The sequence below is a fragment of the Vespa velutina genome, chromosome 3, assembly GCF_912470025.1.
Source record: "Vespa velutina chromosome 3, iVesVel2.1, whole genome shotgun sequence".
NCBI classification, from domain to species: Eukaryota; Metazoa; Arthropoda; class Insecta; order Hymenoptera; family Vespidae; genus Vespa; species Vespa velutina.
Genome location: NC_062190.1, coordinates 8,844,989 through 8,872,935, shown reverse-complemented (window position 1 = coordinate 8,872,935; position 27,947 = coordinate 8,844,989). Strand labels below are relative to the sequence as shown.

Below are 27,947 nucleotides of genomic sequence, written 5' to 3'. Positions count from 1 at the left end.
ATCAATGAATACGAAACAATAAGAAACAATAACGCTCATCGTGATAGAAAATCAAACTAACGTAGTCTTAAATAGATATGGAAGAGATTATATTATCAAACGTTGATGCACGTATTGGGTGATCTGATGATTCTCATGTGTTGTCGCATAATATTAAAATTATAGAAAATATATTGTCTATGTATATATAATACTTTATTGTGATTATAACAATTAACTTTAAAAATACGGCAAAATGTCTTATATGTTATCGCATCTTCATAATGGGTGGCAAGTTGATCAAGCCATTTTGTCTGAAGAAGATCGAGTAGTTGTAAGTTTCATACATATAATATAAATAATCAAGTTTATAATTATTAAATAAACAATGATGATGATGTAATTTCTTATAATTGTCAATTTATCGTTCTTTTTTCTTAAATTCTCTGTGATGATATTTTTGTTAGGTTATTAGATTCGGTCATGATTGGGATCCAACATGTATGAAAATGGATGAAGTACTTTACAACATCGCAGAGAAGGTTAAAAATTTTGCGGTAATATATTTAGTCGACATTACAGAAGTTCCTGATTTCAACAAAATGTAAGTTTACTTGATTAATTAATTATTTCCGCAATTATATTCTTCTAACGATAAAAGAAAATATTAGACGTTACAAATCATTTTTTAGGTATGAGTTATACGATCCTTGCACAGTTATGTTTTTCTTTAGAAATAAACACATAATGATTGATTTGGGTACAGGAAATAATAATAAAATTAATTGGACACTTGAAGATAAACAGGAAATGATTGATATTATTGAAACAGTTTATAGAGGTGCAAGGAAAGGACGAGGTTTGGTTGTATCACCAAAAGATTATTCTACAAAATATCGATATTAATTTATCCAATAAAGTTACTTCTTTGAAATATAAAAAATATTGTTTTATATTAAAACGTTGAACTAATTAAGTGTACTTCACAGTATGGTTTGTATATAATAGTACAGTTGCATAAATGAAAAAAAAATTATAGAGAAATATATATATATATACACATATATGTATATTTCCTGCATTACATTTTTATAATATTTTTCTAATAACAATAAAAATATATAAATTAATGCTTTTACACTTGTATAATATCATGGTTACAATTACAATCAATTACCTTAAGTTTTTCCTTATAATTAGTCTTTGTACGTGATACGATAAAGTATTTTACAAGCATGCTTTTAATATTATAAATGTCATTATTAATGGCTAATTTACAATATATACATTAAAGGATTAATCAAAGAATTAAAGTAATTTTACCATGTTTGCTTTACACGTTATGTTTAAACCTCATTATTATAATGTTCTGTAAAAAGAATATATTCTGTTATTTATTTATAATGAATTAAAATGTATTTAATGTTTTAGCTTAAGTTGCTTACTTTGATTTGTAAAATAGTAATTTTGTAAAAAATTTGTCTTTCTGAGTTGTATATAATTCATATTCTGCTTATTAAATTCATTACAAAAATCTTTTGATCAATTTTGTGCTCATTAAATCAGACATCGACAAGGCACATTCGATCATATATTTGTTCATATTTGAGAATTTAGTAAATATTGCAATCTCCTAAATAAGATCCATTATCAATATTAACAAAATGGTTAAAAATTTTTTTTTTTTTTTTTTTCTGTAGTATATAATATAGATATGGCCTGAATAATAGTTTCATAACAAATAAAATATATCTGTTGCGATCTACACATGTGAGAAAGTCACATACATGTTTCAAGATTTACTGTAAGGCTGCCATCCGAATTAGTAGTTTCACTTGCACTTTTGGAGTTATTATCATGCATTGGATCCACATGAGGTGGTTTATCTATATTATAAAAAAAAATAAATAAATAAATAAACTTAATGTTATCTTTTATTTTATCAAGGAATCTTAATTAGTTACTATTACTTTTAAATAACTTACATGTTTTTAAAAAATATGGATTTTTAAGGACCTGCATTATACAGTTATATATGTAGGTATATTGACTCTAAAATTATAAAAAAAAAAATGTTATCAAAGCAATTAATCTGTTACATACACACAATGAACTTTTTCATAATTTTCAATTCTATTGCATACCTCTCTTTGAACCATATTTATTCTATAATGTCTTAATCTATAAACAGTTCCGAACACATCTAATTTTCTATTATCTCTAAGATATTGTAAAAGTATATCAATTGCTATTAAGGTACCTGTTCTACCAATTCCCGCACTAAAAAAATACATTTACAACATTAACACATTATTTTTTGTATGTATTATTCTAGAAAAAATAATGTTGTTCTTTAATATAATAATACCTGCAATGAATAACAACAAAACCTTTATTAGTGCCTATATTACGACGCATAATTTGGCAAAAATTAATCATTGAATCAAAATCCTCTGGAACATCATGATCTGGCCAATCTTTAAAATGGAGATGTGTTATCGTTTTTTTCTTATTTTCCTATAAAAGTGAACTAGTTAAAATATAACTTATAACACAAATATAATAAAAATATTTTCTATTAAATAGAAACCTTTTGTAATATTAATGTCCTTTGAGTGTATGTTCTAAAATCTAATTCGCTTGTACATCGTATAGTTATATTTTCATATCCAAAAGTTTCTCTAATTGTTGGATAATATTGATGGCATTTTACCTGAAAAATAATGTATAAAACTATTTTATTCCAATAATCAACAGTTTATTAATACTATGTGAAATAATACTTACTTTACCCTTCTCAATTAATTGAGTTAACATGACAATGATATTTATTTCATATTGATCTATCATTCTCCAAAAATCATATATTGTATCTTCTTTTGGTCCTTGACAAGCTATATATTCATCCTCTCCACTATAACCCTATCATATAATTTATATATTATCATGTACATTAAATTCATTATATCTTAATTTACTTACTTTTACAAATGAAGCATTAATATAATCGGTGTTAGGATCATTATCAATTACTTCTAATTTCACTCTTGAAAAATCATCTGTAAGCATAAGATATGAAATTAATATGATTTATGTATAGTATCATTATGTTTAAAAGAAATATAATTCATACATGGTAAAATGTCTGAATATCGATTCTTTTTTCTATTAGCTTGCAAACAAGCAGTATTCGTTGGCATCTGTAGATCCACGCTCAAAGTTTGAAGCAACCTAAATTCATTACTTAATTTACCAGGATTGTCAATAAGTTCTTGGCAGTGCGCAAGGAACTTTTTTCTTGTAAATGGAGTAGGCAATGGTGATCCAGGCATATCAGAATTTAAAACTTGACGAAATATTCTGTAATGACAAAAATAACTTATCTTATTTATTAATCTAAAACTTATTTTCATAATTTAAGTCATTAATCGTAATGAACCAAATCATTAAGCAGAATTTATTTATGCTGAAGCTTATTAAAATATATCCAAATGCAATGATACAAACTATAATAAATAATAATTATTAATATCATACAAACAACTGTATCTAAATAAAAAAAAAAAAAAACATAATGGAAAAATAATTCTCAAATTGAAATAACAAATTCTAATACACGCACTTTATCCAAAAAAGATATAATGATTTTCTTCGCCAAAAGTTCAAAGCCATAACTAAATATAGTGACTTAACTGTAATGAAGCTATAACACTACTTGTATTATTTTATTTTAAATACAATCATGATAAATATATTTAGTGCAATTAATGATTTTGTGGTTAACCATCACTTTTTGTAACTGCTGTGAAGTGACACATACTCTGCATTCATGACAAATGCATTCAGTAACCTTGGTTCTTATAGCTATAACATCCTTCTGAGTCATAGAATAAATATTGATTATTTCTCATAAATGTATAACTGACCAATGTGACTAACTATATGTGTATTGAATATCTTTACATTAATTAAAATATGATTATTTAACATTTTCATATTAGGAAAGTTTCAAATTATTTAGAAGATTATACAGATAAAATAAAAAAAAAAAAAAGAAGAATTTGAACACTTACGTGTACGGAGAACATCTTCGTACTAAAAGCATCATCGTCGTCAAAATCCCCAAAAATAAAATTCCAAGAACGATTCCAATTACAACGCCAACGTTTAACTCTGCATCTATAATGACATTCTGTAGTTAGAATAATAAAAAAGAATGTAACTCGTAGCTTTTGTTTTATTGCAACATCTGTTTAATACGAACTTGTTTTTATCAAAAAAGCAGGCGAATCCCTAAAACCTTTGGAAGTAAATGCACGCATTCTAACATCATACCATGTATCTGATTTAAGTGGTCCATTACAATACAATCGTTTATTTGTATTAGATGATATTTCTTTACAAGCTGTGTCTTCACCAAGTACATATTTTACTGCTTTTATGTGTCCATAGTCAGCAACATAATTTGCTAAAATGAATACACAAATATTTATGAATTGTACATTCAAGCAGAGAAGTTTTTTTTTCTTTTCCTCTTTTTTTCTTTTTTCTTTTTTTTCTTTTTTGTTTTATTTATATTTTACTCACGAAAAGGATGCCAATGCGATCCGGTAGCTTGATAAACTAAAGAGAAATCATTATTCATGGACTCCTCCCATGATGGAGTATCTGGCCATGTTTGTTCGGTCACATTAAAACTATTATTTAAAGCAACATTAAATCCTTTTTTTGAAACCATAATGGCATAATATTTAATTAAACCATTATCATTAGAAAATAATGGAAGCAAGATGGTGACTGATGTAGTAGATCTACGTGCTTTATATGGATCTATGCTAATTGATTTTACATATTCTTCATCAGGTTCTGGTGGACCTGCAATAATAAATAAGATCATAAATATATATATATATATTTGTATAAAAGCAAATATCAATGACTTGGTATGCATTATATAAAAATTATTAGTAAACATGTGTCTTATAATTGATAATTTAAAAACAAAGTGTGTATATATATATATATACATGTATATATATATATATATATATATATATATATATATAAATTTGGGGAAGAATGAAATACATACACTTAGCAGGATACAAAATATCACCATAACTTGCTGGTAAACTCCAAGTTTCAACATCTCTAACTTTAGCTGATATGTTAAGTGTATAATTATATTCTGATTTTAGTGATGGAAGAACCATTGAATATACATAATTTTTCTCAACAATTTTACTATAATTTTTCTTAATAGAGAAAATGTGTGGATCATAACCATTTCTTATACCATGCACCGACATAAAGAAAGACTCAATTTTTCCATTTAAGAAACAAGGTAAATCCCATGTTACAACTGTATCTAATTGATCATTATTTATATCATCACATTGATCGTCATTTTCATTTTTTTTAATAATATGTGAAATATTAGAAACGATTCCTGGAACTGAAAAAAAGTTTATACATTATAATCTATTGAAATTTATCGAAATTTATAGAAAAATAAAAAATATTATATAAAACATACCTCCTGGTGATGTTACAAATGTTATCAATTTACTATCATCACTCCAACCTGCAGCAGTTCTACCTTTTATACTTACGGTATAATTTGTGTATGGTTTCCCATTTAAATAATCTAATGATGTACCAGTAATATTTGAAATGATAACAGTGCCAAAAGTATCATTAGTACACCAATCTGGTCTTTCGAAAAGTGTATGCCATGTAATTTTTATTTCAAACGCTGTCAATATTCCTGGCAAATATATAGGATTCTGCCAAAATAAAGTAAATCGAGTATCTGTTATATTTTTGACCTTAATAATGGGTGGAGATGATACTGAAAAAAAATTAATAATATTATAATATTCTATATCTGTGGTATGCACAATAATATGCATTTCTATATAATACTTACTATCTTCTAATGTTGTAACATTTACTGGTTCACTTAACGAACTGTTTCCTGCCTCATTGACAATAATTCCCTGGCATGAATATTTTGTATAAGGACTTAAATCTGTCACAGTTATATTTTCAAGCATAGGTAATTTTATATGTTCGTCCAAATTTTTTTTAACTTCTCCTGATTTTGGTAGATAACCATGCCCATTGATTTTCACATAATTACACATAACTATTATAGATTTCAGTGTGCAATTATTATTTGATACCTTTTTAATACACCATGTCATTGATATATTATAAATCCCACATTTACTTGCATGTACTACAGGAGATTCTGTTACTATAAAATTAAAATAAATCCTATATAATTACATGGCAATCTAATTTAATAAACAGATTTTTTAATGTCACTGTGTTACATACTACTTTTATTTGTTTTTCCCTTCGTAGTAGCTAAGTTTCCATTTAAAGATACTTTATTAATTGGAATAACATGAATCATATAGGAAGTACAAGCATGCAAATCCGTTATAACTTCTGATGTATTTGTGGTACACTTTTCATAAAAATATAACGTGTTAAATGATACTGTAATATTATATTTTTGGACACATTGATAGCCAATCAATGGTGGTAGCCAGTGAATGCTTAAAGAGAAATCACCAGGTTCTGCGTTCAATGATTGTGGCTCACTTGATGCTATGAATGAATTATACTGATAATATTTATATTTCTATATATATATATATATATATATATATATATATATATATATATATATATATATATATATATATATATTACATAATAATTTTTTTCATAGCTTATAATCTTAAAAAATCTTACTTATTGTTCTTGTCGTGTTGTATATACTTTTTCCAGGCGATTCTATAGATGACGAAGATATTATTTTAACAGTATAAAAGTATTCCGTACAAGGTTCAAGACCCCATATAATATAGCTTGTAGTATTTGTAATGCTAACACTTGTATTATTTTCATTGCAAGAGTTTTTAATGCATTGTATGATCTTATAATAATCAATACATTTAATATATTTTTCTGGAGCATCCCAAGTCAATTCCATCCCAATATCATCAATATCTTCTACCTTAACATTATTAGGTTCATTAATACGTAAATTTAGAACATCTTCGATGTATGTAACTAAAATGTAAATATGTACATTGGTCAATTTTAAAGTGCCTAATAAAGTATCAGATGTATACACGTATGTATATTATAAACGATACTTACGATTAGAACTTGTTTCTCCTGTTGTATTATAACCATTTGATCTATTATGTCCTGCGTTTACAAATACCTCAAATGTATAAGGTGTACATGGATTAAGTCCGGTAACGTTATATCTTATATAAGATAATGTATTCGATATATCTTCCGTTTTTTTAATTTGATCATATGAATATGTTACAATAGTATAATTAATAAGAATATTGTTTATAGCTGAACATGGCGCCATCCAAGAAATTAATATTCTTTCTGTATCAACTGCTTCTATCATCAAATGCTTTACGTCTTCAATTTCTAAAACTATATATAAAAATGTATTTCTTCTATTTCTTTTTCTTTTTTTTTTTTTTTATCTTCTTTTTTTCATTTTTTTTTATCGTACATTCAATAAATAAAATATTCAAACAAACATATATATATATATCTTTTTTTTCCAAGTAAATAATCGTAGTAACAAACTGATAAAATTTGATCAATTTAAAACAGTGATTCTCAACCTTATATGTTTCATATAATTTCTGAAAATATATTTCTATGTAATTTTGATATATTTTTTATGTAGATAAATAAAATTATAATTATAGTATATTGATGGAAATAAAATAATACATATATACACACATATACGCACATTAAATTTTGTACTTAATGTATGTACGCTTTTCATGGAATATATCGAAGGTATATATGAAACATACATTGAGAATCCTTAATTTAAAGAAATGATCATTTTTTATCACGATCATGTCAGATCTTATTATTATACGCAACGATTATGAATAAATCGTTCAATAAAATATTATTTTATTATAAAATATAATACAGTATAAAAACAAAAGAAAAGAATTATATTTACGACATAGTTATTTTTTACAGACTCACCCATTCCATTTGACGCGTTTGTTTGTTCGCACAGATCGAAATGAATTTCTAATGAATCTTTATTAAACTTTTGTGAAAAATTCCATTCATCGTATTCGTCGTCCTCATAATTTTCGGACGTTATAGAACTTTTCGTAGGCATATCAATGTCTACTTCCGTTTTATTATTAGATAAATTTTCGTTCTTATCGAAGAAAGAGTATTCTCGAATAACGTTCGATATTATTCCAGAATTTGTATTCCTTTCATTTGTATCCTCCTCTCCGAATACATAAAAAACTCGTAAAATGTAAAGCAACAATTGTAAACGTTTTTTTGGTATCATCTCTTTCAACTTACTATCTGTGTTATATTAAAAAGAAATAAAAAAAAATATATATATATACAAAAATATATATATATTATTTTTTTTTTATAATTAATAATATTATAAGATATATATCGTATTCCATTGTATATTATATTATTGTATATTTTACGTGTTAATATTATTTATTATTATTATTTCGAAGTTTAATTATATTTAACAATGTTATTATTATTAAATATGTTTATTAATAATCAATTAGAAAATAGCGTAACATGAAAAAGATTAATATATTATATATTTTTCTGATGAACGTCCAATATTGTTAACAGGAAAGATAGAAAATCGTTAGCGAAAAGATAGTTTTATATCACGGGATGTAACCGATGTAGGATATAACTTGTTATAATCGATAAAATAATATTTCTGGATAAAAATGTGAAAGAGAATTTTTAAACGTAACAATATCTACATTGTCTTTTTCTTACGAGGTTTATACTTGTAATCGACAGATATGGTAGATGGTAGATAACGATTAAAACAGTAAGCAAATATAAAAAGAATAAATTTATAAACCAGATTTCAAGTAGTCAGTGAAATTTATCATATTACTATTTTTATTAAGAAATATATATATATATATATATGTATATATAATATTTATAGGATATATATATATATATATATATATATATATATATATATATATACACAGATATAGATATTCGTCAATCTTATCGAATTATTTGAAATCAAAAAATTCCGAAAAACTTGATCATTCAAATTTGAGATCGACATTTGATACAATAAAAAAATATTTGATATGCACAAAGAGAAATAAAGTTATAAAAATTAAAAATTATAGAAAGTCTGGAATTCGCAATATTAAATTATAGTATATATCATTTGAATCGTGTGATGAATTTTCGTAAAGATTGAATATTCTTTTCTCTCTCTCCCTCTCTCTCTCTCTCTCTCTCTCTCTCTCTCTCTCTCTCTCTCTCTCTCTCTCTCTCTCTCTCTCTCTATTGTAAAGTTTATTATTTCTATAGTGTCAACTTGCCTTCATAACTTTTACTCGATCGTTAAATCCAATCAATGTATTTTGTTGTTCCTTTTTTCTTTTCCTTCTTTTTTATTTTTTATTTATTTATTTATTTTTTTTCCCTTCAATAAACACAACAAACACAAATTTCACGTTTTACACTTTACGCTAGCCTCAGGACTATATTCTAATAAATACACTATTATCGACATAATTGATATTGACTTGAGAGAATTTCAAGGATTACTAATATTTCAAGAACGTGGAACTTTAAAAACGTTATGGCTTCCTGATACTAATCATTGTTCAACTTACTCATTGACAATCTTTCTCGTTATGTTGCCTTTGCTGTCCACTGATATCACTGATAAGAATGTCCATTCTCACTCAAAGTGACACTTTCGCGATCACTTTATTGATCAAACATAAACTACTATAGATCTTTTTCAACGATCCGAGATATTTTTATATTTTTATCATAAAATATACATTTTTTTAATTATTTCAATGGTTAGTCATTATTAATATTCGCGAAAGAATTGTATACATTTTTCTACTTCACGATCCCACTATTTTCTTCTTTGTGTTCGACGATCAATTTTTCTTTTTTTTTTTCTTTTCCACGATTATATTTATCATTTAATTAATATAATTAATCTTTTTAAACTCATAATATGCACTTTAATTTGCTTATATGTACTCCAACGTATTGAAAGAAAAAAAGTTTTTTTATTCACTATTCACATATTGTTAATGTAAAATCAATATTCCTAACACGTATTAGTGATTACTACTCTCAAAAAATAAATTTAATTTTGTATATAATAATAATAGTAACGATAATGGGGGCGTGGAGATAAAATAGTGTTTATGCTAGAGAGAGAAAAAATGGTCATAGTTATGGATAATAATTGGTGAAAATGCTTATGACGAGACTAAAAATGGGCGGATTTTAGAGGTAGTGGGAAAATTAGCAAAGGGATAAATTTATTTGTGATTGGTGGAAATGGCAATTGTGATGGGAGGGAGTAAAAATGGGCGGAGTTTAGCGAAAACGTGGGATGATAATTGAATTGCGTTCAAATCTTCCTTATCGACGACATCGAAATCTTCTTTATCGATGTCATTGGAAACTTTTTATCGATAACTTCGGGAACACGTGGATGGATACGAAACAACAAATAAGATAATATGAGAGAAATCCCAAATAGTATTGATTTATATATTTTAAAAAGAATTTAATTATTTTTTTTATCTTACAATTAAATTTGTATCCACGGAGAGATATCGATATCGTCGATAAAGATGATTCTGATTCATCATTCCATTTTTTGTTAAGCCACCCCTTTACGAACCACCACCATCTAAACCAGATCCATTTATTCTTATCCAACACTCGTATTTCCATTAAAAATAATACTCAATCACGTCCATTTCCTTTCCCTGGATATCTGCATTTCATCCCCCACTTCGTGTTACAAATTTTATTCAGAAATTCTATTGCGATAATATATTACTATTCATTACCTGTAAGATTTCCATTTCATTCTTCGATTTTTTCCAATAGAATATTATCCATCGAGAGAATAATTACACAGTAGAATTTCAACATCGTCTTGAAGTAAAATAATTAATGACGATAAATGTAAATAAAGATTTGTAATAAGAAAAATAAAAAGAAAAATAAAATGAAAAATAAAAAGAAAGAAAGAAAAGAAAGAACAATAACCATTAAAATATCATAAAAAAAGAACGTAGTAGTATGATATGTATCTTGTCCCTAGGACACACTCGAACAGACTGGTAGCATCCGCTGATGGGACAACGGAATACGACACCATGTGCTTCTTCAAGAGCCTCCCAGGAGTCTCAAGAGCAACCCCTATAAAACTTGTCAAAAATAGCGTAACTACTTTGAACGGTAGACCTGCGCCTTTGTGGAACTGCACGTGTACGCCAAATTGTCCTTAGAAATCTTTCTAGCAGGTCATTTTTCTCTAAATAAATATGATTTAAGTCGCAGGTATCCGCATTTTGTTTTCTATTCTTCTTACTTGGCAAATACCTTTAAGGACATTCTCATAAAAGCGATATTTATTTCCCGCCAAATATTTTTCATTGAATTGAAATGCGTTTACTTGTTCGTATCTTGCATCCTTTTGTAACTCACTTCATATCGTATATCGAACGTATGAACTTTTTGAGAGGACTGTAAATGGAACAAATGGCGTCAATTGGTCATATGTTTTTAATTCTCCGATATTAGATTAAAACTTTACTATTGACGAATGAATACAAATTCTTCACTTAGGCTTTCTATGTTAGAAAAAAATTTTAATCTATAACAATTATATGTAATAAACAATATATATATTATTTTCATTTGTTTTATTGCGTTTTACATTCATCGTGTATAAGTATCAATAACTTATTAGAATAATCTTTGAGGAGGTCCCATGGAAGATTTAATGTGCAAAGAACGTACGTTTTGCCAATGCTTTTTCAACAATGAAACTAAAAAGTTGATCGACAAATGTACATTTTGTACTAATTCATCTGGAGTCATTTCTACGTGTCCTACTGCCACCGATAAGCAAAGTACCTATTTGAAAATAAAAGTTATTATAAGAAGAGAATATATAAAAATTATATTATTATTATTATTTATTATTATTAACGTTATTATTTTATTCCATAGAATTTACCTTCTTCATTTGAAACTTGATCGTAGCTTTGACCTCGTCAATTTTTGCGACCATGGATTCCTGATGAGAGAGAAGACCAGGGAATTTACCTGCTTTGTTTAGACCAGGACCCAACAAACGTGGAATTTGTTTGATCAAAGATTCACTGGCCAAAAACGCATCGTACTTCTTTGCTGTTAAAATGATAAATCTTATTAGAATATTAATATGTTGTGTTTCTATGTATTCATATTTATATTACTTAATTTCTATACAAATATTTATTGAACTTCACTAATATTAATATTCAATTTATATATATATATATGTATATATAAATTGAATTTCTCATAATTAATAATATTATTTAAAAATGATTGTATCTACACACATTGAGGAGCAACATGGAAAAATCACATTGCCCTCACCCGGTGTAGAATTTTGCTCTCCTTCCTTTCGACGACCACCAATATTATAAATAAAAATTAATGATGGTGCTTTTGGGAAGGTACATATACATATATTACACATAAAATATAATTTAAATTTTTGCAGTAATTTAGAAAAGAAAATTTACTAAAGTATAATAATAAAATTAAAAAAAAGAAAAAAGCTTGACGATATACCTAGTTTCTTTACAAATTTCTTATTCTTGTTCAACTTTTTCAAAGCTTCTGCATCCATGTATGGGATGTTGTTTGCTTTAGCTTCATCGCAATGTTGTTGATCGCCCAATACGCATACTTGCATCTTTGGTCGAGGAATATTCTTCAATCTGATAATGATAATTAATATATGCATATAAACTAGATATTAATTCATTCAGTAAAGTATTAAAAAAATACTCGTCAGAATAGACTTGTTATTATTTTATAATTGAACTATTTATTAAATTGATCATAAATAAAAGTAATTTAATAAAATCGCACGATATCAATATTCTCAGTAAAATTAGAATTTCTACATTATAGATTTGTAGATCAGATAATACATGCTTAAATAGCATCATTGAACATTGATTAATATGTATAAAATTTGAAAATGCCACCACATTTTATATGAACTTACCAGAGGGATCATAAAACATGATCCTGGAATATACATATATAACGGTACAATACCTCCCCAGTTTTTTAAGACCCTGGGTAATGGTCCGCCAGGCTAAAGCCTTAGCTTCCTGATCATTAATGAAGTGACCTTTTCGTGTTTTATAATATAAAATTGTTTTTTTAATGCATAATAATTAAACTCCGAAAAGAACCCTCATAGTCAGGTTAAAACATACTTGACGGTGCCTGAGAAACGCTTATCCTTTTGTGGGTCATAATTCTTCAATCCAATTTGTAGTTCTACCGTTTCCAAAAAGTTCCTCTTCTTGTCCTTCGAATTCTGAAGTACTGCATTAACGCATTCATAAAGAGTATCACGTGATACTTTGGACCTATAACGTAGAGGTTATAATGCAAAGTAGTATATCATTTTAACTTATAAGAATAAATATTGTCTTTTAATTATCAATGACTAAAGTAAAATTTAATTTTTTTTATGAATATCTAGTCTAATATTCTCATTGAAAAGTATCATTGATAATTTATTAAATGATATGGAATCAACAAATTTTAACTACTTTCGAAGAAAAACCTGATGGTTAATAGAGCTTTCTAAATATCTTTATTAGAAAAAAAATTAAACGCACTAATAAATCAATACGCATTGTATTGTTTTTTGATAAATATATTTACAAGTAAATGTTACGGATTAATATGATATAGAAAGATGAAAAAAGAAAAACTCACGTCATTTTGCCAAAGCAAACAGGACAAGCGTAGCTGTTCGACTGTCCTTCTCAAGAACTAATACCGGAAAGAAACACTACGTGGCCCAAGCAGTAACTTCAGTAACGTGAACTAACGAAAGTATTAGATGGTTAACTCAAGGTCAAAATTTAATTTAAAAACATAGAATGAAATATATAAGAAAGGTTTCTGAAATTTCAGATCGATCCAAATTTTTCAACATTCGATAATTTTTTATACCAATAATCATCTTAAAAAGATGAAAATAATGTTATGTGATTTTAATTTAAATTATAATTATCTCCTTGTTTCATAAGAATGTATTTGTGAACGCATTCGTTAATTTTATATTGTTTCATTGTTTACATTATAGGAAAAAAAAAATTAGACATTTGGAAGATAAAGTATTGTTTAATATTTCTTAATATTAAAAATCTATTCATATATAATTTAATAAAAGACATATATATATATATATATATATATATATATATAATGTTTAATTAATATTAATTTTTTTGTTCCAAATATTTATATAATTTTAATATCCAAGGAAAGTGATAAATATATTTTTTTATTACAAATGTTGTTTTGTATATTTGACAATAGTTTATAAATCGAAGTATCAATCTACTGTAACTACACTATATATAAATGTATTATTATTATTACTGTGTTATATGAGAAGAGTTGATAGCACAGTTCATGACAGATAAAACACAGAGTAAATTAGATTTTAACTTGAGAAACATTTATAATAAATTCATTATACGTATATAAATATTTTTTAAAGAAAGTGTTAGTTTCTTTTGTAATAATGTTTTAAACGCACAAAGAGATAATTTTTTAATGAACGATACGAATAAATAATAATAGTAAAAAGGAATATCTTCAATGAAGAATAAAGAATATAAAACTGTAATAATTACAAAGTAATAATACTATGGTAATAAATTGATAAGACAATAGTAAAAATATGTTTATTATTAATGATTTATAATCTTATTATAATCAAAATCCTTTTTAATCTATAACTGAAATCTTTTATTTACAGTTTCAAAAATGTGTCCTGCTTTTTTGGAAAATGAAGAGCGTTGTTTGGGTGGGATGACATTTTTTGCTCAATGTCATCCAGTCGAAGTATGCGGCAGTAATGGCCTTCCATTAACACCCAACTCTATAACTATTTATGGAAAGTCTCAATTTTTAAAGACTATATGTCATCCAAATTTATCAGAATATCTTGATATCATTAGAAGTAAACATGGTATCGTATTTAATTTTTAGATCATACAACTATATATTGTTAATCAGCGATACAATTTGAATTTTATAATTTACAGAAAGAATAATGGTAGTTTCTGAATATAATGGGGAACCTTTAAATAGTAAAGAGAATCTACATGTGAATGATATTGTAAAGATTGCATTCCAGTGTCTATTAGGTTTAAGACAAATGAATGATTTAGGTTTAGTTCATAGACACTTGAGTCCAGATAATATTCTGATAAATAAAACTGGAAATGTACAACTATACAATTATGGATTATATTATATGACAGATGGAGGAAAGAATGTATCTTTTCCAATTGGGTAAGTTTAATAAAAATATTTTTATGTATTAGAATAGAACTTATTATCTTTTTTCCAGGTATCCAAAATATACAGCACCAGAAGTATTTTTAAGTAATGGACTCAGTGGTATGAAGGTTGATTCTTGGTCTCTTGGAATGATAATTGCAGAACAATTATTGAAAAGGCAAATATGGTCTGGAGTGAAATTATCACAATGCCTACGAAAAGTTCTCAGTCTTATACACTGTGAAACTTCTATATTTGAACGTCTTGCAAGAGAACATAATTGTTTTGATATTTATGAGGTATTGAAATATATTTGTTATCATCATGTTAATTCAATACTAGAGACGTTTTTTTATTTATTCTATTGTTTAGGGATTGTCCTCAGAAATAAAAGAATTTGTTGATTCTTGTTTGCAAGTGCATTCGTCAAAACGTAAAACACCAGAGGAGCTACTACAATTGCCATTATTTATAGATCTTTTAATGCAGAATGATCAAGAAAAGAAAGAAAGCCAATATAAAAATGTGATTGTTAGGAAAATGAACGAATTGTATTATCTCTGGCAATTAGCAGGAGGAGATATTACAGTAGAATTAAAAAAACAAGGCCTCATTAGATCAAGACCACCTATTTTATCTATACCTAAGTAATATCAATGTCAATGTGACATTGTCAATATATATATATATATATATATATTTATATATAATTAAAAATTATTTCAATTTTATAAATACTGTTTACTTACAGTTTAGTAATATTATTAGGACAAATATTTGGAAGAAGAGATACAGCTGGCTTACTTGATCTTAGAGTTGTTAAAGTTCCTTTAGATACTTTACATCAACGCTTGTCTCATATTCCATATACTGCTAATTATCCATGGTTAACTCCTGAGTAAGTATTTACTTTATAAACAATACTTCTTTTTGTTATTTCATGTTAGGAGATAAATAATAATTAAAATTTAACAGAATGCGTGTCCATGCGCAGGAAGATTTAACAAGCGCTGCATCACAGTTACCATTGATAATAAGAGAAAGAGATACAGAATATCAATTTTATAGATTGGTTTTATATGACAGACTCTTGCAGGTAATTTTTAAATAATCAATGTATATTATTATAATCTTAAATAATGGTATTATGTTATGAATATAATTTCATGTAGATTTTTCCACTTACACGAGAGGCAATTATTAAAGAGGCACATAAAGATATTCCACCACCAGTTCGTGGAGCTGTCTGGGCAGCTTTACTTGATATTAGCGGTGATGTTCAACAACGGTATGACATGATTGATAAAGAAACACCTACACATACAGATAGACAGGTAATGAAATATATATCTCTAAGATGTGAACTAACAAACTTCATCTTCATCTTCTTCTTCTTTTTCTTTATTCCTCAAATAAAAATGTAATAAAATCTTATTATCATTGTTTCATAAAAAATATTTGTTAGATAGAAGTAGATATACCAAGATGTCATCAGTATAGCGAATTATTATCATCTGGTGCAGGACATGAAAGATTGCAAAGATTATTAAAAGCATGGGTTAGAAATAATCCACATTATGTATATTGGCAAGGGCTAGATTCATTAACAGCACCATTTCTTTATTTAAACTTTAATAATGAAGGTATTTTTTAAATAGTTTCCCAATATTATTACCTTATCCGACTTTTATTGATAAATTAACTATACGTATGTATATATATATATATATATAAATAATTTTAGCAAGAGCATTTGAATGCTTATCTGCATTTATACCAAAATATCTCCACAAGTTCTTTTTAAAAGACAACTCTGCAGTAATACAAGAATATTTAGGAAAATTTTCTCAAATTATTGCATTTCATGATCCACAATTGGCAAATCATTTGAAATCTATTAATTTTGTTCCCGAATTGTTTGCTATACCATGGTTTCTTACTATGTTTTCACGTAAGTTTTTACATATTTAATTAATAATTTTTAATCCTATTTCTATTAATCGAATATCATATATTACAGATGTATTCCCATTACACAAAATATTGCATTTGTGGGATAAACTTTTACTGGGAGATTCATCATTTCCACTTTTAGTCGGATTAGCAATATTAAAACAATTACGTGATTCTTTGCTTACTTCAGGATTTAACGAATGCATTCTTTTATTCTCTGATCTTCCTGAAATTGACATAGAATTATGTGTAAAAGATTCAATGACTATGTATCAAAATACACCACCTAGTATAACATACAGAAAGCATCAATTTAATAGATTAAAAGTACAAAAATGAAAATATATATATGTATATTATATCGTATGTTCTCTTAAATTTTTATTATAATATGATTATTTTAAATGTTAGGAAATGAATTGGACAGATCCTGAGCCTGGAACTGAAAAAATGCCAAGAATAAGTGTAGATGATTTTTTAAATCTATTAAATAATAATCCTGATAAAGTAATAGCTGTAGATGTACGAAATAACATACAGTGAGTACATTAAAGAATAAATATAAAATATATATTTTATAATATAATGTAATATTATTTATATTAATATAAAAATAATGATTTTATTAATAGATTTGAAAGAGGAGCTGTAATAGGAAGTATTAATATTCCTTTCACAAGTGTGCAACTTTCTCAAACGAATATTGATACTCTTGGACCTCATGCTAAACCTCTTGTAGATAATAAAAATTGTATAGTTGTTATTATAGGACCCCATGATCAAAATAATGCGCTGGTAAATATATAAAAGTTTTATAGATATTATATAAAAAAATATAATTGATCATAATACGAAGTTTGTTAATCTTTTTTTAGTTTGCGGACTTTCTTGTAAAATGTGGTGTTACGGGAATATGTTCTTTACAAGGTGGTATTCATATCTTACGAACAAAATCTCCAAATATCATAGTACCTATACGTTAAATACATTTATGAAACATATATTCGTATATTATGTGAAAAAATGTAAGATCGTAAAAAAAATATCCTTTTATGAAAAAAATATGCGATTTATAATGATCTAAAAAAAATTATATATAATTTGATTTGTTATTAAAGATAATGTTTGAATTATTTTTATTCTCTCCCTGTATGAATATACTTTTATTGTGTTTATTTCTACTATGGTTACCATAGTAACTGAATCAAATCAAAAGATTCACATGTGTATAAGTATATTACATACATATATATATAAGTTAGTGTATACAAATTATTGTCAAGGATAGAACATGGATATTCATTGTTAAAACTTCAGTATATAAAGAAATTCAGGTGATTTTACATTAATGGATAAACGAATGACGTCGCCAAATATTAACAAATGGATAAAGAAGTGTATAAAAAAGGAATTTGACAAAGTAATTAATGATAATTTAGAAGAGAATCAAGATTCTTCAGAAATTGCAGATAGAATTATACATTCTAAAGAAATGCAAGTTTTAATAAATTCTATGAAAACGGCAATTATTGAACACAATTCAGATTCAAAATCTGATGACATTGCATCAACGGAATCTCATTCTCAGTCATCCGCTTCTTTTGTGAGTGATTTAACTGTAGAAGAATGGAATTCTCCTAAAAACATTGAAGATCAATACAATTATATTATAGATAGAATAAGTTCTGATAAACCTGTACATGTAAGATTAGCAGGCTATGAGATATTATTAAAAAGTGATTTGACAAATGTAACAGCTATCTCACAATGGGATATCCTTCAAAATACTTTAAAAGATGGTCTCATGGGTGAAAATCGTGCTATATTCGAAGCTAGTTTACAAGTTTATGCTAGGTTATTAAGTTGTCCAAAGGCATATAATGCGTATACTAATGTATTGAGTGCTTTTAATGCTCAGTATCATGCACAAAAAGTACACGAAATGTTACCTTCGTTAATATCTGGAATTAATTTCAAATTTTTTTTACATGAGAAAATAATTCGCATTATGTACTTGATAATACATTATCAAGAAGAATTGTTAAAGAGCATAAGAAATATTGACAAAAGTGTAGAAGAAATAATAGAACAATTCATAATATTTCTAAGTACTCATATGTTTGGTAATTCGATGCAAGTTAAAACATTGTCTACATTAAATATTATTGCTGCATTGGATCCACAAGCTGACTGGAGTAAAAGGTGGACTCACAGTTTTGCTACTAGAAAAACATTTATTTTTATATTATCTAAATCACCAAGTTTACTTCAATATGCTATACAATGCATTGGCAAAGGCTTGAAAAAATCATCTATATACACATCTATTTCTATTTGTGATGAACCCATAGAAGCATGTATTTCTGGAGAGACAATAGAAATAATTACTTATCTTCATTGTTTATGCTTTATATCACAATTATGTAGTTATGAAGCAGGTCGCAAATTACTTTCAGAAATTTCATTAGACGTTCCATTTTCTGTAACTGAATTTTTAATTACATTAATAAATACATTGAATGAATTATCATCTTCTGAGGTAGCAAGTGGTATTTATAATATTATGTGTCAGGCATTGCAAAATGTAATAAATAGAACTATAATTTCGTATGATACTGATTTTTATGATGCCGCATTATATTCTTTAAATAATTCTTCTGAAAATGATTTAAGAATTTGGCCTCATATACTATATGTAATAATGCATATGTTGGATACTGTGGATGGTTCAGAGATACTAATAAATTCTCAAGAATCAAAACCAAATTGTACAGCAATGACTATTATACAACACATATCTAATGTTTTGAAACAGCCCTTCTCTATTATGAACACTGAATATATATGTAACTTATCTAAAGTTATAATGAAATTATTTAATATATTTAATGTTTATGAAATTGTACAAGATGTGATGCAAAATCAATTTTATCCTGCTGTGTCACACTTTTACAGTAAGCTAGATAAATATTTTATTGAAAATGAAAATAAAGCTCAATATTTAGACAAGTAAGTATCAGAGATTATTTGATATAAACACAATTAATTTAATAAATATGTAATTATTATTTTTTTTATTTTAGTATAATTAAAAAAATGATGCTTAAAATTGTATCAATACCATTCGGCTTACAAGATTTAACACGCGAATCTTTAGTATTTCAAGAATTAATACGTGGATCTATTGCACCATTAAGAAATTCATGGACATCCACTGAAATTGTGAGCTTTGTATCATCTGCTGGATACTTTAAATTAGGACGTGAAGTCCTCGATGATTTAGCACCACATGTTTTATCTACATTATTAATAGAAACGTGTAAAACATTGGAAGATCCAGAATGTTTTTATGATCCATGGGAGAACTCAATTGTGAACAAATTTTTACACATTATTGCTCTATTTTCTCTCAACTTTAAATGTATAAATAAAACAAAAAATTAATAAGATCTAATATTAATAAATTCATATATATATATACATATAACATTATATTTTTATCATAATAGGTTTTACTGCATTTATAACAAGTGCTAATGAATTGGGAAATGACGATGAAAATGAAATTCCATACAATTTGACTGAATTAATGCAATGTTCAATCAAATTTGATTCTGTATATCATTATTTAGGACTTTTATCATTAAATACAACTATTTGGAATCTAGACCTTTATATCTATTTGATAGAAAAATTAAATTTTCAGGTAACAAATTATGATATATAGTGTGAAACTTGTACTATGAATTTATATCATTTTTTTATATAAGAATATATATTTTTTTTTATAGAATGAATTATTGAATTTACAAAACTATTGTATATTTGATATTCAAACCGACGACGAAGTAAAAGAAAAATACATAATAGATGAATCTAGTTTACTCCGACATAAAATTTTATCTAATTCATATTATATCAAGCACAAATATCCTAACAAAGTATCATTAAATGAATATGAAGATACAAATAATACATTTGAATGTGAAGATACAAATGATACATTTGAATCAGAAGAATATCAATTGTTCTCAACATTACCACCACCTAACATTTTCACAGAAATGGCACTTTTCTACGAAATACAATCTGATTCTGAATTAGAAGATATGTTAGGTGAAAGTAAGCCTGGATTATTAGATACCAGTTGGATACTACAAATCAGGAATGCATATATAAATTCTACAAGTTCATTAAAAGTATAAATAATATGTTTTTAAAATAATGAAGAAAAATATATAAATCTATTTATATCGCTTTTAATTTTTATATAATTAAACTTTTTTCTTTTAGAATGCAGTTTTGACTACTTTACTAGATCATATGTGGCAGGCTATTCCAACTGCAGAATGGGCAGAACACTTTGAATGGCCAGAAAATTTTGTATATAATCCAGACTTTTTCTTTTCAGAAGAATTACATGGAATTGACTTGGTTTTACAATATGCTGAATTAAATGGACTTTTTAAAAATTCAGAAACAAAAAGAGAAACATTTAAACAGTTTTTGCAAGCTTCAAGTATATTTATAAAATATCAAAAGCCTAATAAATTTGAAGGTTTTGATTGGTTTTTATCAACTGTGTTTTTTATTTGTGAAGGAGATATGGACAAGTAAGATATCTCAAATTTTAACAAATTTTATATCATGTATATATGCCTCAGTTGACCGCGAATACATCCTTCCTAGTAACAAATTATATTTCTTATCTACTGTAAGTAGTATTTTACAATAATTTGTAACACCACTTATAATCCAAAAGATAGTATTATATTTATTTGTAAATTACTGTTTATGTAGATAAAAAATAATATTGCCTAGTATCTCATTAATAAAGATTTAAGGTAACTCTAGCTAGTCAAAAATCATCATTGGCAGGTCTCAGATTGAAAACTTAGTCATCACAATATTGCTATTATGTCTTTATTTCGTTGTCATCATTGACCTTTTAATGCAAATAATGATGTATATTAATATATGAAATATTGCAGATGCAAAGCATTTATTAAAAAATTAATTTGTTTTCCGTGTATTTTGTTTATATGGCCTATTTTTGGTAAAACTATTGACAAAAGCAATAATGAAGAATGTTCAACTCAATTTATATTTGCACAATACTTAGAAAGTATAATTCAGAGTGAAATGCCGACCATAGTATATGCATTAAAGGTATGTCAAAAATATTTATCTTATTTTACACACACACACACACACACACACACACACACACACACAACCAACAAACAAAGAAAAAATGATATCAATTAATAATTAAAAAATTTTACTGTAAAATAGAACAGTTGTGGTATTGATTGGTGGATGTTATGTACAACAATAATGACTCAATGTTTTTGGGGCATATTGTCATGGCAGGAAATAAAACATTTTTTTGCTATTTCTATTCTATATTCACCTGATTATATATTATATTATTGTATATCTTTAATATATCACTGCAGAACAACATTTATACAAGATATTACAAATGGAAAAATGTGGCCAGAATATATGGTAAATTTTATTCTTTCTAATGTAAGTTTGTTATGATTATAATTACATTTAAGTGTATCCTTGTAGGTACTACATGATTATCGGTGTCATGATTACATCATATTCATGGATAAATTAGCTAAGAAATATGGAAATAAAATATTACCTATAATGACTGCAAGGAAAATATATTCCAGTGATGAAACTGATACTGTAAAATAAATGACAAACTGGAAAAAAAAGAAAAAAAAAGATTTGTCATTCATATAATGATGTATTTCAAGAAAAATTTTTTTTAAAGGCATTGTTATATAAATGTTGTCATGAAAAAAGCAAAGAATTTTTATAAAGAATTTTTGTGCGTACATGTACAATACGAAAATGAAAAAAAGAGAAAAAAGAAAAAAAAGAAAAAAAGAATTAATTAAATTTGCATAAACAGTATAAATTTTTCTTTGAAAAGCATATAATATTTATACAAATAGATAATGTGTAATTACTTTCATAAAAACAGATAACCATTTCTGTAAAACAAAACGCTTTAACAAAATTGTTTATCGATGTCATTAAGCAATAATTAATATCCTGTACAATAAATTTCTTATTCAACTTATTTTACTTGCTAAAACCCATGCTTAATTGATAATAGCAATAATCACATGGATATTTCATAAATGCTTTCGTAGATTGGTTCTAACAATTTTCAATGTATACTATGGAATATCACTGATTATTTGTACATACCATACATTCTAAAACTCACAGATATATAATATGACATTGCTTAGAGACTTTTATATAAACATTTCGATTATGTACAGCACAGTGACTTTAAAATATTGTCATTATTCATACCACAAACTGCAGTCAATGTCATTAGTCATCATGAATAGAAAATAGTTTCGCTACTTCATTTAGATCATCATATTTTGTACCTCTTGCCAATACCTACAACAATAATAAAAGCACGATGTTCATAATATTATAATGTAATATGTGCATATTTGTTATTTATAAGTGTTTTAAACGAAGAACTTCTTTTTAGTTTTATATTTGTCAACTAACAAAAAAACTCATATATATATATATATATGCTATATTTTTCCATGAGAAAAAATTTTATACCTGTCTAGCTATGGACATACGATGAAATATATTCCAAAGTAAAATGCCAACCACAACATCATCTCGTAAATAGAATATAACACCTTTCTCAAAGTCACTATGTTTTTTAGATTCCTTTTCCATATTTTTATTTTCATTTTCTGAATTTAAAGATGGTGTGTCACTTTGCAAATTTTTTTCTTCTGTCTTTTCTGTTTCTGTCTGTGCTATAGCTCTCTATACAATAAAAAAAAAAAAAAAAAAAAGAATAAAAAGAACAACGTTACAAATCTCTTCAATATCTTTGCTTTAAAAATATATTATACCTCTTCATCTGTAGATTCACTAAGAGCTGCTTTTGGTGTATCCGCTTCTGTTGCCTTTGCAAATACTCCTACAGTTGGCAAAGATGAATCTATAATACCAATTGCTTCATATCCAACCTCTGGTCCTAAATCAGACCAGAACATAGACTGATGCAAATAAGGTTTTCCTATATATATAAAAAATAAATAAAAATTAATATGCTTACATTTATTTATTTTTTTCCCTTAGTATTTTGATTCATGCTACCTGCACCGGTCATATTTTCTCCAGCTAATCTACCAGAAATTACAGCATGGTCATGGTGTTCCACTCTTCGTCTACCCAATCTAACATCATAAAAACATGCAGCATCTCCAGCAACCCAAAGATTACTTCTTGCTTCTAATTCGGCATTAACAAGAAAACCTCCTACAGTAGGATGTATTTCTAATTCTGAAGATGTTGCCAAATCTGTGTTTGCTTCAACTCCTATACCTACTATCACTTGATCTGCATCAATCTTTACACAATTAGAATATTTATTATTATTCATACATTTCATATATAAATATTCTAAATAAGGCAAATTATTTCTCTTTGATTTATTTTATTTTCATATTAAAATATTAATGTAATATATATTACTTACAATATTGCCATCTGATAGGATAAGACTGAGTTTCTCATTTTTGTACGAAAAGTCCGCAACCTCTACACTTGGTATACAATTTACCCCTTCTGCAATAGCTTTCTTTGTTGTCCATTCACTCAAATACTCAGGTAATACTTGAGCCATTATGTAATTTTCCTTGTAAATTTGGATAATCTTTTTATCTTGATCTATTTGATATAAAATTTAATTTATAAATATATGTATGGATAAAGATGCATAAATAATTATAATAAAATACATACAATTTCTCGCAAGTGAACAAGCTAGCTCAGAGCCAAGAAAACCACCTCCAATAATAACTATATTTTTACAATTAGGATTGTGAATATTTTCTTCTAATTCAAGAAAATCTTGTTCTGTTCTATAAGCTATAATTTTATTTTTTACTTCATCCTGAGCAGATTCAAATATAGGAAGATTTTTAGGCGAAGCACCTTAAAATAAATATGAATTAAAAATGATTATTAAAAATTTTTTTTATCAAAGATAAGAAAAATTTACCTGTTGCTATAAGACACTTATCATACTTGATTTCATAACCATCTTCAAGAATAGCAATTTTATTTGTAGCATCAAGTTTAGTTACTTTCCAACCTGTTGCTACAGCTACTCCACCTTTGTCTAATTGCATTAACTTATCAACATTTGTATAAAATTCACGTGGTTCATAAAAAAGACTATAAAAGAAATTAATGCAATTCAACAAAATACTGTAAAATGTCTGATACACATGTTCATTCTTATAGGTGTATATCGATATGTATATATTATAATATCAATTTTAATCTTACCTCCTCTGAGTTCCATTCCACTGTTTAAAATTCAATTTAGCACTTGTTCCCCTATCTGTATTATACCATAGTTCTTTAGATAATGGTGGCCTCATATATGGTAAAATTTCTTCCTCACTTATTACTAAAACCTAAAAAAAAAAAAACCGGTTTATTATTGTTCAAAATATAGACTCGTACTATAGTAATATAGAATATACCTTAGCTTTGGGATCCCTAGATTTAATTGACCTAAATGCTGAAAATGCAGCAGTTCCTCCACCTATCAATAAGTAAGGTACTTCTTGAGGTATTGATTTAGATACAGCCGGAGATTTTACTACATCCTTTGATCTTTTATCTCTTTTCACTGTATCTTTTTTTTCTGAGAATATAAAAAATATGATTTCAATTATATAATTATAAGATATATATATATATATATATATATATATATATATATAAAATGAATGAACTGAAATATGATAAGCAATTATTATTACTTTTTGTGTCAGACTGTGAGCCAAATTTATCCGTAAACCATTCCGTAGAAGATATCTATAAAGAAAAATTTAATTTAATATGGTACTGCCATAATATCAAAAATATACAATTTTATGTAATATTATACCGCATATATAGTCACTCCTGTTATGATCAAGGTGGCCAGTAAATGTTTCCAATTTGGAAATTTACCATTCTTTCCGTTACCATCTTCTTGTCTATAATCTGGTCTACAAGTAGGCGGACAAGTACCTCCATTTTGAGCTTCACAAGCTGGAAGTGGTCTCTTTGGTTTAGAATACCTGAACTCAGGTACACATTCCTCTGGTTTTATTGTAGTACCCGGTGACTTATATGGCTTCTTATTATTTGCATTATTACTATACCACAATCTATTAACACTGAAAATGCCTAGAAAATTACAAGTAATGTTGGTACTAAGATCGGCGGTATACAAAGAACAATACATAATTAGAGATAAAAATAATGTATATGGAATTTTACTACATTTGAAAGATATAAATATATATATATATATATATATATATATATATATATATATATATATATATAGAATATAGTTAAAAAAATTTTTTCAGAATAGATTGAGGTTATGTTACCCATGGCATACTTCAGAGTGGAAGCATCACATGTAAACGGTAAACACTATATCAACTTAAGATGATTAATATAAATGATAGATGGATAAAAGTAATTATATATCAATTCGCAATCAACGAATTAATCGAGAAAATATGATAGAACGATTAATTTTTATAAATATTTCAATTTAAATCGAAGAGAGGTTACACGCACCGAATGAGAGTTGATGATAACAATTAATGAAACTTCTAAAGAAGTACATAATAAAATACCCACCAACATATTTTAAAGCTCGATAGGAATGATTAACATGTGCGTGTCTTGTTACTTTCGACAATTGTTCAATAACTCTACCACAGCTTAACATTTTTTTGATGGGCCAATTTTGGCCTTACGCAATAATATAGTGATGGCGCGTGTGTTCAGTTCTTCTCACCGTATGCACGCCGACTGAAAGTCGTTGACCGATTTTTTCTTCTCGCGCGAGATTAACGATGAATTTAATACTATACACTCCATCACCTGAAGCTCGATTACTCTACTATCATAGCCATTTAAGGCTCTTATACTGATTTTGTCGAAATGATTTATCCTTACAAATTGATCAACAAAGTCAAACGAATATGCATGAATTTGATATAAAAACACCTATTTAATGGAGCATACGGAATATAGGAACGAATGATAGACAAGCGGTGCCAAGTTATATACTTTCATGGTGACGATCGCGATATACGCATATAGATATATATATATATACACGTATATGCGATAAATATCTACGGAATATCGATTGTTTCAAATTAAATTCACACATGCGTAATGGCCTTTATCGATCTTTATTATAAATTAAAATTATAAATAAATTATAAATATAAATATAAATTATAATTTAATAAAATTATATGTATCCTGTTAATATTTAATAAATGAAATTATTGCGAGATTTGATTAATTGACGCGTATATATATATATATATATATATATACGAGCGCAATTGTTATAACAATTTTATTTTTTCCATTAATTTTATTTTGATCAAAAACAGATAAATGAAAGCTTTAAGAAATTTAATTATTTACCAACGAATTTTATT

The 27,947-nt window shown here is 26.4% G+C and overlaps 6 protein-coding genes across 16 annotated transcripts; 3 read left to right on the top strand and 3 right to left on the bottom strand.

The window, feature by feature from the left end:
* The first annotated feature begins 43 nt into the window (after window positions 1-43).
* LOC124947639 (thioredoxin-like protein 4A) lies at window positions 44-12,041 on the top strand. Of its 2 annotated transcripts, none has more exons than XM_047490078.1 (3): window positions 44-313; window positions 447-583; window positions 11,171-12,041. In XM_047490078.1, the coding sequence occupies exons 1-3, from the start codon at window positions 236-238 to the stop codon at window positions 11,355-11,357; spliced, it is 402 nt and encodes a 133-aa protein (XP_047346034.1). In that variant the 5' UTR covers window positions 44-235; the 3' UTR covers window positions 11,358-12,041. The 2 variants fall into 2 exon arrangements, with proteins under 2 accessions (XP_047346034.1, XP_047346033.1); XM_047490077.1 differs by lacking the exon at window positions 11,171-12,041 and adding an exon at window positions 672-1,515 and having other exon boundaries at window positions 51-313.
* LOC124947636 (tyrosine-protein phosphatase 10D) lies at window positions 958-9,888 on the bottom strand. 5 transcript variants are annotated; one of them, XM_047490069.1, is made up of 20 exons: window positions 9,702-9,720; window positions 8,035-8,376; window positions 7,156-7,452; window positions 6,745-7,065; window positions 6,322-6,597; window positions 5,516-6,238; window positions 5,072-5,434; window positions 4,567-4,854; window positions 4,244-4,447; window positions 4,053-4,158; window positions 3,113-3,339; window positions 2,962-3,038; window positions 2,767-2,901; window positions 2,570-2,692; window positions 2,348-2,496; window positions 2,124-2,259; window positions 1,965-2,031; window positions 1,767-1,865; window positions 1,425-1,612; window positions 959-1,348 (listed from the first exon to the last, which is right to left on the bottom strand). In XM_047490069.1, coding segments are annotated over exons 1-19 (3,939 nt in total). In that variant the 5' UTR covers window positions 9,706-9,720; the 3' UTR covers window positions 959-1,348; window positions 1,425-1,610. The 5 variants fall into 5 exon arrangements, with proteins under 5 accessions (XP_047346024.1, XP_047346025.1, XP_047346023.1 ...); XM_047490071.1 differs by having other exon boundaries at window positions 961-1,348; window positions 1,425-1,865; window positions 5,516-5,830; window positions 5,909-6,238; XM_047490067.1 differs by having other exon boundaries at window positions 1,425-1,865.
* LOC124947638 (60S ribosomal protein L10a) lies at window positions 11,758-14,016 on the bottom strand. Its single transcript, XM_047490076.1, has 5 exons — window positions 13,867-14,016; window positions 13,356-13,511; window positions 12,697-12,845; window positions 12,092-12,264; window positions 11,758-11,988 (listed from the first exon to the last, which is right to left on the bottom strand). The coding sequence occupies exons 1-5, from the start codon at window positions 13,869-13,871 to the stop codon at window positions 11,818-11,820; spliced, it is 654 nt and encodes a 217-aa protein (XP_047346032.1). The 5' UTR covers window positions 13,872-14,016; the 3' UTR covers window positions 11,758-11,817.
* Window positions 14,017-14,752: 736 nt separating this feature from the next.
* Window positions 14,753-18,506, top strand: LOC124947536 (TBC domain-containing protein kinase-like protein). Its single transcript, XM_047489824.1, has 14 exons — window positions 14,753-14,812; window positions 14,921-15,133; window positions 15,210-15,459; window positions 15,518-15,746; window positions 15,820-16,094; window positions 16,199-16,345; window positions 16,423-16,543; window positions 16,620-16,781; window positions 16,913-17,090; window positions 17,192-17,398; window positions 17,468-17,727; window positions 17,812-17,939; window positions 18,033-18,195; window positions 18,276-18,506. The coding sequence occupies exons 2-14, from the start codon at window positions 14,929-14,931 to the stop codon at window positions 18,381-18,383; spliced, it is 2,433 nt and encodes an 810-aa protein (XP_047345780.1). The 5' UTR covers window positions 14,753-14,812; window positions 14,921-14,928; the 3' UTR covers window positions 18,384-18,506.
* LOC124947537 (apoptosis-inducing factor 1, mitochondrial) lies at window positions 17,693-27,549 on the bottom strand. Of its 3 annotated transcripts, none has more exons than XM_047489826.1 (13): window positions 27,127-27,549; window positions 26,375-26,658; window positions 26,247-26,301; window positions 25,965-26,128; window positions 25,765-25,895; window positions 25,475-25,650; window positions 25,216-25,407; window positions 24,950-25,140; window positions 24,568-24,820; window positions 24,321-24,487; window positions 24,016-24,231; window positions 23,746-23,838; window positions 17,693-19,886 (listed from the first exon to the last, which is right to left on the bottom strand). In XM_047489826.1, the coding sequence occupies exons 1-12, from the start codon at window positions 27,215-27,217 to the stop codon at window positions 23,767-23,769; spliced, it is 1,992 nt and encodes a 663-aa protein (XP_047345782.1). In that variant the 5' UTR covers window positions 27,218-27,549; the 3' UTR covers window positions 17,693-19,886; window positions 23,746-23,766. The 3 variants fall into 3 exon arrangements, with proteins under 3 accessions (XP_047345782.1, XP_047345781.1, XP_047345783.1); XM_047489825.1 differs by lacking the exon at window positions 17,693-19,886 and adding an exon at window positions 22,901-23,120; XM_047489827.1 differs by lacking the exons at window positions 17,693-19,886; window positions 27,127-27,549 and having other exon boundaries at window positions 23,605-23,838; window positions 26,440-26,643.
* Window positions 18,739-23,228, top strand: LOC124947534 (protein broad-minded-like). 4 transcript variants are annotated; one of them, XM_047489820.1, is made up of 8 exons: window positions 18,739-20,409; window positions 20,484-20,821; window positions 20,910-21,106; window positions 21,192-21,599; window positions 21,694-22,013; window positions 22,476-22,569; window positions 22,696-22,911; window positions 22,978-23,228. In XM_047489820.1, the coding sequence occupies exons 1-8, from the start codon at window positions 18,749-18,751 to the stop codon at window positions 23,110-23,112; spliced, it is 3,369 nt and encodes a 1,122-aa protein (XP_047345776.1). In that variant the 5' UTR covers window positions 18,739-18,748; the 3' UTR covers window positions 23,113-23,228. The 4 variants fall into 4 exon arrangements, with proteins under 4 accessions (XP_047345776.1, XP_047345775.1, XP_047345779.1 ...); XM_047489819.1 differs by having other exon boundaries at window positions 22,392-22,569; XM_047489823.1 differs by lacking the exon at window positions 22,978-23,228 and having other exon boundaries at window positions 22,701-22,843.
* Window positions 27,550-27,947: the final 398 nt, after the last annotated feature.